This window comes from Meleagris gallopavo, chromosome 28 (genome assembly GCF_905368555.1).
Source record: "Meleagris gallopavo chromosome 28, MGAL_WU_HG_1.1, whole genome shotgun sequence".
NCBI classification, from domain to species: Eukaryota; Metazoa; Chordata; class Aves; order Galliformes; family Phasianidae; genus Meleagris; species Meleagris gallopavo.
Window position 1 is genome coordinate 4,111,609 of NC_139431.1, and position 11,999 is coordinate 4,123,607.

At 54.8% G+C, this 11,999-nt stretch overlaps 1 protein-coding gene across 1 annotated transcript; it reads right to left on the bottom strand.

Annotated features, from left to right (window-relative positions):
• On the bottom strand, positions 1-11,704 carry DEF6 (DEF6 guanine nucleotide exchange factor). The gene is made up of 11 exons (XM_003212963.5): positions 11,234-11,704; positions 7,236-7,376; positions 5,646-5,831; positions 3,503-3,730; positions 3,193-3,339; positions 2,957-3,065; positions 2,580-2,878; positions 2,001-2,167; positions 1,604-1,802; positions 952-1,042; positions 1-812 (listed from the first exon to the last, which is right to left on the bottom strand). The coding sequence occupies exons 1-11, from the start codon at positions 11,327-11,329 to the stop codon at positions 598-600; spliced, it is 1,878 nt and encodes a 625-aa protein (XP_003213011.3). The 5' UTR covers positions 11,330-11,704; the 3' UTR covers positions 1-597.
• Positions 11,705-11,999: the final 295 nt, after the last annotated feature.

The following is an 11,999-nucleotide window of genomic DNA, read 5'->3' on the forward strand; positions in this document are numbered from 1 at the left end:
TAAGGTTTATGGGCCAGTGGCTCCAAAAGCTTTATTACTTCTTGGTTTATATTGACATCTATGTGACTCCAGTGACTTAACAACCACCTTCAGGGAAGCACGTGTAGTTAAGGACATATTGGTCCACCTGGTCATTGCCAAAAGTGCCCTTTGTGTAGGGGTAGTGAGAAGGCACCGCTCAGTCCCTAAAGCTGCCCTGGAGGCCCCTTTTGAGGACAACGTGTCCAAGGGCACAGTGGATGATGCTGCTGGCACAGCCAGTAGAAATCAAGGGGGAATGGCAGTCCTGGGCCACACAGTCCAGACCCACTGGTGGCATCTTAAGGCAGTGTTGAAACCAGCGTCTGGTGTGCAGGGAGCTGAATCCAGACCCCACACCTGGGCAGCCCAGAGGAGGAAATGGCCCTGCTGCGTTCTCCTGACGTTGGGCTGTCTGAGTTCTTGGCATGTTGTGGCTGCAGCATGGAGCACCTCTGCTCTACATGTAGTCAGTCACCTATAGGCTTGGTGCTGGTCTCTGCTGATCTCCAACCTGAGATGACCATGCTGACCAGGCCTGCTGGGCCCTGCAGCTCCCCGCTGGGCTCTGCCATCCTGCTACTGGTTGGAGGGCTCTGTGGCCATGGTGTCTGCATCTGAAGACGGCAGTGGGCTGCTGCTCCCGCCATTGCTCACGTTCTCTTTGCTGCTTTCCCTCATGGGGTCACTGCCTTTATCCTCTACTTTCTGCCTGAGTTTGAGGGAGGAATCTCTCCGGCACATGAGGGGTGGGTAGCCAGCAAAGCCTCCTCCACTCATGTTTGTACGTTTGTCTGGAAACAGATTAAAAAAACAAAAAAAACAAAAAAACAAAAAACTATTGTCTGTCTTCTCTGAGTATCCCAAAGAAGAGGACAGGGCAGGAGAACCAGCAGCAGCACTGAGCTGCTTGCCATGGGGAAAGTCTCCTACCTCCTGGCTCGATTGGATGCATCAGGCGGTTCATCTGCACGTTCCAGTGCTTGACGTTGGTGCTGGCCTGCCTCAGCTTCCGCTGGGCTGCCTGCAAAGAGACAGAGCAGAGTTGGACCCAGCATCACTGGCAGGAGTTTCTCTTCCCTGAACCCGGGCTGGAGGCTCCCTCTAAGATGGAGGTCTTCTGCGCCTCCTGCTCCCAGCCCTCCCTGCTCCACACGTCCCCAGGGCTGACATTGCTGCCCTCTTAGGGACACGCCAAGGGGCAACAAATCACCCTATGGCACCGCTCAGAAAAACCCAGAGCTGTGCAGTGAGGAAATGCCAGCACCCACCCATCAGCAGACTTCTCAAAATAGCATCTGCCAGTGCAGCAAACTGGAGTCAGAGCGGCCACAGCCTCTTCCCTGCTTCAGTGGCTTTGTGAGCTGATCACCAGACTGGCACAGCTCTGCAAACCTTCAGGAGCAAACCTCAGATCTCCTCTCCCCGCTGCAGCTGATGTAACCCTGAAGCCCAGCCTGGCTGCAGGAGGTTGTGTGACAGCAGGTCCCCAGGTTCTCTCCAGCATGGAAGTGACTCAGGGGAGGCCTGGAAAGTCCCCTGGGTCTTGCAGTGTGATAGGAAGAGGCACTATGGTGATGCTCACCATGACGTCTTGGTCCACCCGCTGCCTGTTCACTCTCACTTCTTCCAGCTGCTTCTGGGCTTCTTCCAGACACTTGTTCTTGTTCTCCATCTCCTGTTTGAGGACTTGCTTCTCCAGCTGAGTTTTGATGATGTATTCCTCCTGCTCCTCCTTCAGTTTCATCAGCTGCTTCAGCTTCTCCTCTTCCTCAGCCAATAGCCTGCCAAGAAAGCGCACAAGGTGAGGACATCCCTCTGCCACTTCATCCATCAGCTCCCCACATTCCTTCTGGCATCAGAAGCACGCTGGCTCCCCAGGGAGCAATTGAAGACAGCTAATCACCCTGGGGAGCATCTCTGACAGCCCTGCCCCTGGGAGGAGGGCCGGTGGAAAAGATGCAGGGAGGCTCTGCTCCTACCTGGCCTGTGCGTATCTCACGGACTCCTCGTCGTGCCGTGCTTTCACCTCCTGTTGCAGGGCCTCCTGGAGCCGCTCCTGCATCTCCTCCAGTTCCATGATGCGCTTACGCTGACGCTCAGCCTCCTCTTCCTTCAGGACCATCTCTGCCTGCATGGAGGCACGTGCCTGTGGCGGGGAGAGGAGCTGTCAGGGTGCCTGACATGCTACAGCCCATGGGGAGAGCTCCAGGGCAAGGCTGTTTCCCTGCTTAGAGGAACGCTTCTTGAGGAGCCAGCATCAGCTGCAAGAATGGAAATAGGCTCCCTAGGCAGCCCAGCAGTCTCTCAGCTTCGTGCACCCTCAAGCAGTTTGTCCGCATCTTGTTCCTTGGGTATCATGTGCTGACCCTCTGTCCCTTGTCCCCATGTCACACACCACTTGCATACCACCACCACCAGAGTTACCAGCAGTGTTATTGCAAGAGGAGAACATGCTCCTAAAAGCTCTGTCAACCCTCCCCAAGCTGACCAGGCCAAGGGACAGAGATGGGACAAGCAACGCAGCCCCACTGCAGGACCTGCTTTAGGTTTACCCCCACCTGCTCGGCTTCCCGCAGCTGGATCTCCAGGGTCCTTTGCATCTCCTCGTGCTGCTGCCTCCGCCTCTGCTCCTCCTCCTGCAGCAGTATCTCTGCCTGCCGCTGGGCCTCCTTCAGCAGCTCCAGCTCCTGCAGTTTCCGCTCCTTCTCCTCCTGGAGCTGCTTGAGCCGCTGTGTTTCCTCCTCCTTGGCCGCCTTGCGCTGCTCCCGTTGCTCGCGCTGCTCCCGTCGCTTCTGCTTCAGGTCTTTGTGCAGGGACTTCTTGCCTTCAGCCTGCAGTCGAATGGCAGTCTGGATGGCTGCAGAGGGAAAAGGAGGATGTCAGGAGGGACGTGGGATGCTGGGGACAGGGCACAGAGTGGGCATGGTGTACGAACCTAGCGTCCATTCCTGGCGCTGCCGGGTGTCAGAAGCACTCATCTCATACGTGCGGGATGAGGTCTTCACACAGAACATGCACCTCTTCCCATCCCGGTCAGGCAGCACCTACAGGGAGAGGACATGGGATGGCATCACTTCCATGTGGATGGGGGACAACCAGTGGGATGAGAACCAAGAAAAGCCTCCAGACGCATGTGGGAGGTGTTGCTCCTGCTGTGAGCCCAGGCTGTACCTCCACACAGCAGTGCTTGTCCAAGGTGATGCTCCCCTTCTTTTCCTTCCGTTCCTCACTCACGTAGTAGGACAAGGCACTGGGCTTTAGCATGAACCACCGCTCCGACCAGTTCCTCCTCAGCTGGCCCTTCTTCCAGAGGTAGCCCTGCACCCAGGAGACACAGGGTTCAAAAACGACGTGGGGGCAGGATGAGTGGTTGTGTAATGACATGGAAACCACATCCTTAACAACTGGGAGAAGACCAGAAACATCCCCCAGAGGGGGACCAGCTCTCTCAGCCATGCCCCAGGACACGTGGGCTCCTTGCCTGTTTGAGCACGTCCTCAATGACCTCTTGGTACACCTCCTCCACTGCCATGCTGATGGCTTCCTGCTCGATGCCCCGCAGGAGCCGCCCCGAGTTCACCATGTCCAGGAACTGCCAGACTGTCAGGCCGCCCTGCCCCTGTGGTTCCTGGGACAGGCAGTCGTCCAGCTCACAGGAATTCAGCTCCACATTCATGGCTGTGCAGATCTTCTTTAGCAAGTACTCCACCTGTGGAGACAGGGAGCTCAGCATCGTGGAGAAGTGAGAATCATCACATTACCACCGACTTGGACCAACAAAACCCATTCTGGAGGACCTAAAACCACATCCCTTTCCAGCCTGGAGATACAGGAACCTTATCACAAAGGTGTCACCGCTTGGGACGGTTGATGGAAATGGGCAAGCTTTTCCAGGCTCAGGACATTGATTTTGGGTCAGAGCTTGACCATCGCATGGAGGATTCTCCTTTTAATCAAAAGGCCTACACGCTTTTGGTTTGTTTGTCTAAAGAGAGAGAAGTCATGCTTTAGGTAGGACTTCCAAGCACTGCTGTCCCCACATAGAGCAGGGATCAGACCACAGCCCTGACCACAGCACTGCTCTGGTTTCCAACTGACCTCATAAAAAAGGAACAGGGAAGGGGTCCCTGCAAGGGAAGTGAACATCATTTCAAAACTATCAATTGCTGATAGTTTTGAATTGCTGATGATAACGTAGAATCATAGAACCATGGGATGGCTGGGTTGGAGGGAACCTTAAAGATCATAGAACCATAGAATGGTTGGGTTTGAAGGGCCTTTAAGGCCCCCTGCCATGGGCTGGGTGCCCCCACCAGCTCTGCTGCTCAGGACCCCATCCTCGGCCTTGGGCACTTCCAGGGATGGGGCATCACCACTTCCCTGGGCAGCCTGTGCCAGGGCCTTACCACCCTCACAGAAAACAATTTTTTCCTCGTATCTCATCTAAACATTTAGTTTAAAGCCACTTCCCTTTGTCCTATCTTCCCAACATAATGTTGGGACAACTTATTTTGGTATCCACAGAACTTGAGAGCAAGGAGGGCAGGTGACTGAGGTGTGACACAGCAATGTCCCCTACCCCAGTGGGATTTCCCTCTCTCCTCATCCATCTAGGGAGAGGATAATAATTCAACTTGTTTTATTTATTTTTTTTTTTTTCCTTTTTTTTTTTCAGTTCAGCTCAGCGAGTAGAAGGATGATTCATTTGGTCTGAGGAACAGGAAACACCTCTCCTAGGGCACAGGAAGTGCGGTTGCCTTTGTACATCTGCACACCACTGCACTTCTTTTCAGTTCTTGGTGCCTTTTCTTGTTTGTTGGGGTGTTTTGTTTTTTTTTTTCCATTTGTTTGCCTGTTGATGCTTTGGGGCTGCTCACCCATCTGAGCTCCATCCTCGATTGTTACAGTGGGACCTGGTGAGGCTGCTGTTGGCTATGGTGCTCCCCACCTCTACCAGCCAGCTCATGAGGCTTCCACGTGATCCCTGGACAAGGGAACGCCTCCTCCTCCAAATACTGCCTGGAATTTGGGGATTACCACCAGTGGCCCCAGGTGCTCGCACTTAATTCCCTGGGTATTGCTCAGGGGCTGAGCTCTTGGTGGCAGTGGCACAGATAGGGATAGCTGGATCTGCTCTGCCACTGCCTTTATGGGGAGAGATATGGGCTGAGCAACTCATCACCATCACAACAACAGATTTAAATTGTTCCTCATTATCTTTTGTTTCTCCCCACGAATATTAGGAGGAGCCCTCCAACACCATGCCAATGCAACTGCTGGGTGAGCTACAAGGGCTTCAGTAGCAGAGACAGATGGAGCTGAGCTTTGGATGCTCCTTGGTTGACAGTCTGAAGGTTGGCACAGTTGTTTCCCAGCTACCTAAATTCAACCATGGAGGAATGCTGTGGATCAGCACACACCACATCCTCCAAGACATCTTTCCTCTAGAGGCTTCAGCATCTCAGAGGGTTCCTCCAGTCACACCCACTCCATGGGCATGGCTGCTCCCCCCACCCCGAGGCACCACATCTTACAGGATGTGATGAGGCAGCTCAGGAAGGACGTGCTGGGTTGCGATAGTGGGACATGTCAGCCAAAGCGAGCCCAGGAGAGGCGGCTCCTACCTCATCTGGCACCATGATGAGAGGATATTTGTCTTCAGACAGAAAGTTGAAGAGACACCAGAGCTTGAAGGCATCCTGGTGGGATACAACGCTATTCCCGTTCCGGTCAGGCTTGTAATTTTTCTTCGCTGTCAAAGTCCAGCAGAGCTCATCAAAATTTTCTTTGACAAAAGCACCTTCCTCCACCTGCAGACAGGACCCAGGCTGGTGAATGTGCTGTAGGATTGTAAGGGGAAGGCTGCAGGGAGGGCAAAAGCTCCACACCGGAGGCCTCCTGTCCCTGCCAGCACTGCTGATTTGCACAAGTGGTGGGGCACTGGCATGTGGTGCCAGGACAATTCCTCAACACAGATCCCTTACACAGATGATTTTAGGCATGGCAACCAGTAGAGAAGGTGCTAGAGGCACCTGGGCATCACAACACACCATATGCCTGGTAGCTCAGCCAAGGGTGCTGCACATGTGGCACTCATCAATCATAGAATGCTTGGGTTGGAAGCGACCTTAAAGATCATAGAGCTATGGGATGGTTGGGTCGGAAGGGGTCTTAAAGATCATAGAACCATGAAATACTTGGGTTGGAAGCGACCTTAAAGACCATGAAGCCACAGGACGGATGGGTTGGAAGTGACCTTACAGCCCCCCGTGCCCCACTCATGATACGGGCTGGGTGCCTCCATTAGCTCAGGCTGCCCAGAGTCCCACCTATATCTATGGCCTTGGGCACCTCCAGGGATGGGACTGCAGAGCACCAGCAGAAAACATACCTCAAAGCATAGCCAACACCACTGGGCTTCCCCAAACCCATATGACAAATGTCTGGGTGGCTTTGGGTCACTTTCCTTATCCCATTTGAACGAAAACAGGAACTGAGGTTCGGTGAAGGAAGTGCTATGCCACAAGCAGGCAGCCCGAGAGGAAGGGATGATGCCTCCATTGGCCCTGCTGCCCGTCCACAGGTTTCAGAGGTCACCAAAAGCCTTCGTCACGTCTGTGCATGATGCATCACTGCTGTGCTGTGTCACTGGAAGGTGGGGATCAGACCCTTGGCCGTGTCTGGCCCAGCACTTTCCCAGCCATGCAGCAGCACGTGAGCAAACCACAGTCTGCAGCAGCAGAGCCGGAACAAAACCTCGGGGTGCTGGGTACCAGGAACAGCTGAGAGCCCCACTTACCAGGAAAAACCGCTTCCCCTCTCAGTCTGCCTATGGGATTTTATTAGTTTGACCAGAAGGCGGTTTAAAGGTCACCTCCCAAAGAACCACATGCAACGGTTTGGGCCACTCTGCAATGGGAGGAATGGGGTGTGCTGGGCTCCCTAATGCAGAGCCCTTTTGGGAGGCAGCAGGGAGGGAAGGGTTATGGCCCCCTGTGCTGGGCCCCAGTGTATTTAGAGCATGCAGTGGAAGAAAGCTGTCAGCCCTCACGTGCCTGGAGGAAACAAGCACTGAGCCGCACCGCATGAAACAAAGGTGCTTTTGAGCCACGGAAAAAGAGAGAAACCCCCTGAGCTTCCAACCTGTCCTCCTCCATCTCCTCCTTGCTCACCAAACCCCCTGCCCTGCAAACCAGGGGGGGGACATGGCTCACCTTGTCCAGGATGTATTTGTTGAGGTAGGGCATGTAGCCCTGGCTGGACACCGGCCCGTCGTCATCATCTCGGAAATGTTCCTCCAGTGCCACGGGGTCGTGGGGGATGCACAGCACCGTGTACAGGTTGTGGGACAGCACCTGGTGGGGCACGAGGGGGAGAGCAGGGTGAAGCCTTGGGATGGCATCCCCAAAAACCAGCCTTAAAAGTCAGCTGGAGACAGCCAAGAGCGAGGATTTTCTAATGTTCAATTCTTTCCTATGCTGGCACGTGGATAATTTTTTTTTTTTTTTTTTCAGACATTACAGAGCAAACAGGACATGCTTTGATCAAGATAAGCAGCCCCGAGCCAGGCTGCTTGGCAGCTGCTCTGGGCAATGTCTTAAAAAAAGAATGAATGCACCCAACCCGCTGCTGTGCTTAATGCTGTGCTGTAATGCTGTGCTGCTTTCTGCAAGCGTATCACCAGAAGACATAAAAACGAAAATAAGATAAAGTTTAAAACAAACGAAGATGAAATGTTGTTGGCAGGGAATGCGGCCAGCAGTGATCTGCACACACACCAACTCCAGAAACACCACAGGTACTGGGTTTAGAACAGATCCCCCCAAACAAAGCTCACTTTGCAGCACGTGAATTTTCCACATGTTGGGAATTTGGATGCTGTCACTATGCTTGAGCTGCCAGCAAGCAGGAGGTGCTCCACGGAGATGCCCAAGGTGGTACAACACGGCTTGGATGGACGGCTCGCATCAAAGCGATGGGGCTGGAGATTTCCTCCCAAAGGAGAGGAGCTGCCAGGGGCCGCACAGCTGGAGATGGTTCTTGCTCAACCGGATTTTCTTTCTCATTTTTCCCCTTCGGAGCGATGCTATCAGCAGGGCTCCACCCGGTGTGCAGACACCACGAGGGCTGTAGCCCCGAGCGCTGTGCTGCACCCTTTGGGGTTTGGCACTGCCCTAGGGGCTGCTGCGCAGGGGTGGGAGAGATGGAAACGCCCTAAGAATCCAGAACAAGAACAGGGAACCATAGCTATGCCCTCCCCTTTCCATGCAGGGCTCTCATCCACAGCCCTCAACGCTCCAAAGCCACTGTCCTGCTGAGCGCTGCCCCATGAGCCATAGGGATGCGCTGTGGGGATGAGCCCACCCAAGCATGCTGTGAGCCACAGGGGGGTCTCACGTGTGCACCCAGCCATGGCTGGCACCCTGAGCCCCCCATATGCTCCCACACACTGCAAAGCACGTTCTGCTTCTTGCTGGAACGCTCACTTAAATATTAAAAACAAGACAAGATGGGGAGGAAACCCCCAGCCAGGGATGCAGGATGCGTGAGGTCAGGGCTACCCCAACACTATGGGGACAGAGGAGGGAGGAAAACACCCCGCAGCCCTGACAGGGGAAAAATCTAGAGGGGCTGACAGGGGAAGGGATGCTCTGACCACTGAAGTGCAGCCCGCAGAGTGCTTTGGTGACGCTGCCTTTCTGCACTGCGCAGGGGTGGAGGGAGCAGCTGCGGTCAGCCCAGCACCACGAGCACCCTATATCCCTCCCCACCACCATGGGGGTGGAACACGTCACAGCACCAAGAATGGCAGCCTCTCATCTTCTCCCCCGTGGGAGATGCAGTGGGCGATGCCAAGACTGGGGGTGAACTTTGGGATCAGAGCTCAGCTCTGCGTAACGGGCACAAATCCCACATGGATGGGTTTCTGGCGTAGCACAGGGAGCTGTGCTGCTGCCTCAGTTTCTCCCCTTTGCTCAAAGCACAGCATCCCCAGAGGTGCTGCAGGGAGCCCAGCCCAGGCAGATGCTTCCAGAAACCTCTGCCAGCAGCGATAGAAATGTGAGCGGGGTCTGCATGCCCCCATGGTTCAAGCACAGCCCTATGGGCTCCCCCTCAGAGGAGATTTTCACCCAGCTGAGCTGCTCTCAGCCCTCTTGTTGGCCAAACTGTCAGCACCAGCCCGTGCCAAGAGCCCTTTGTGCATTCAACAAGCACAGGAGCTGCAGTCCAAGCCATGCGGCTCCATCCCGCCTGCCCCAGGGCATTGTAGCAGCCTGCACTGAGCCTGTCTGGTCCCCAGGGCACCCGCCATACCCAGAGACCTTCAGGATGGGGCTTCTGCCTCCCAAAAGGCACAGGATGTGCGCCCCAGTCCCTCCCCCCAACACACAGCCTTAGGACCACCATCTCCCAACCACGTTTTCTTGAGAAGCCAAGCCTGGAGTATGACCAAGCCCAGTTGGGACTGCCCCAAATTTGGGTTTTTCAAAGTTTTCCAGCAGCATTTCCAACCCCAAGCAGCGTGCAGCTTGTAGGCAGAGCTCATGGCAGCATCAGGAAGCGCAATGCTGGGAACAGAACACCCCACATCTCTCAGCTCATAGCACTTAACCACAAAACTGTCCTTCCTTCCTCTGCAGATACCCACCTATGTCACACAGATGTACACACACAGTTTCTCCCACAGAAGCAAGTATGTGTACAGCACCCAAGTAGTAGGAGTGCATGTAAAGAACTCAACTGCTGAACCCAACGTGGGGTGGGCAGCCCTAAATTCTACAGCAAGCAAAGACTGGCGATGATGGGCAATGGAAATGAGGGGTGGAAAGCTGCTGAGCTTTGAAACACAGTGGAACAAACACTGCTTGGGTGTTCCCAGCACCGTGTGGGTGTGCAGAGCCTCTCCTGCAGCCACATTCCCATTTCGGGCCGGGTGGGAGAACAGCGTGGGGTGAATCTGTGCTCAGCTCTGGATTAAGTCACCATGGGGATGCAGTGCTCAGCCTTTGCATGAGGGGCTCGCAGCTGCATGGGCTCTCTAGGAAACTGCTGTGAAACTCGGTGTCTTCATGAGCTCAGCACCACCATCCCGACACAGAGCTTGTGAGATGAGTGCTGCACGTGGTGACATCGGTGCTTTTGGAGCAAGGTGTGCTCCATTGGGGCAGGGATTCAGGCTCAGCACCTGTCCTTGGTTTGCTTTGGGATTTTCCTGGATTTCTTCAGCCATTTCTACACTTCCAGGTGTCTTAAAAAGAAAATGGCCCCACACAGCCCTCTGCTCTGAAAGCCTTCAAGAGGAACCCAGCCCCACTGGGGTCCTGCAGCCAGGCTACAGGGGGTGCCATGCAGGTCCCCAGCTCCCCATTATCTGCCCTGGGGGAAGCCCTTGAAAGCAGGAGGAAAAAAAGAGGAGAAGAGGTTTCTCTGTAGGGTTTCACAACGCATCTCCCAGGCTCCTGATGCAACACTTTACCGTGTTTTGCACGTTTCTAACTCAGGTCCCTTCTCTGCACTGCAGCCCCAAAACAGCACATCCATCCCCATGAGAACCGGGCCAAGACTTTAAGCAACCAAAAATAATTGCAGCGTTTGCAAAAGAAAAAAAAAAAATTAAAATAATTGCTGCCTGTTAGCGAAACCTGGTGGATTTCACCAGTCCTGGAGATGATAAATGAGCTTTATGAGTCTTTCTGAGGACGGACTGAGCTCAGAGCCTTCTAAAAGGTGCTGAGGGGATGGAGGGAAGGGGAGGTCGGCATTTTGGAGCAGAGATGTGTTACTGCTGGCCCTGAGCACAGAGCAGCCATCGTATTTAGAACCTTCTCCCTCCACCTTCCGACCCTGTGCTGCACAGGAAGAGGCACCATGGGTGCATCGGGGTGAGAAAACAGCCCGAGTTTGGGCTGATAGGTGGGCACAGACAGCATAAGAAACCAAAGCCACGAAAAAAGATCCAATTTCTCCCCCATTTTCACACTGAAAACAGATTTGAATGTTGATTCTTTGCTACTTTCCCCCCCTACGCACAGTTTTTAATGCTTAAAATGGAGGTGAGACACAGAAGGAGAACTTCAGGGCACCGCATGTGGCACAACAGCGCAGCCCTCCACCCCTCAGCACTGAACCTCTCCGGGACCCCACGGACTTGCAGAGCATCTCTGGAACCCCACAGCCTCCCCGAACCCCCCCGGCTCCCCCGGTTACTCACTTTGAGCTGAGATTTGGACACTTTGCCGCTCTTCTCCACATCCAGAGCGGTGAAGGCGTACCAAATGGACTTGAGCAGCTCAGCTCTCAGGTCCATGGCTACAAGCGGCGGTGACAGCGGCCGTTCTGTCAACGTTGTGAATCCGGTTTCAGGAAACCGATTGCACCGAGAGCCCCGAGCGGCTCCGGCCGTGCGCGGAGCAGCAGCGCCATCTGCGTGGGGCTGCGCTGCGCTCCGGGCACCGCTTTGCTCCCACCGCCGCCCCGCAGGAACCCAGAGATGGCGAGGAGCGCAGTGAGAGCGCACGGAGAAGGGATTGGCAGGGATTCGCGACCCTTTGCTGGTTCAGCTTCAGCGTTTGTGCGAAAGAAAAGTTTCCTCCTTGCCTAAAATAGCAGCTTCCTCTTCTTGGGGTGAGATGGAGAGCTTCCCTCCTCCCCCCCCCGCAGCAGCAGGGGCTGTTTGGAGAGGACGAGGCCCAAGGAAGGGGAGCAGGGCTGCAATGCGTTGCAGGTGGTGGGGGTGGTTTGACACGGCCCACCCGTCCCTTTTCCTCTGCAGAAGCGAACTTCCGAAGTACGTGGGGCAAATAAACACGTGATGGTTCGCAGCCTCTGCCGCTGCTCTGTGCCGGCTTTGCCCACGGACTCCTATGGGCTCAGGTGCTGCCGTTACCCCTGCTGGGCAGCGGATGCCAGCCTAGGTCTGTCCCGAGCAAAGAGACGCTCACAGATGTATTTTCTTGTAGTGAGTGGCATCATTCCCT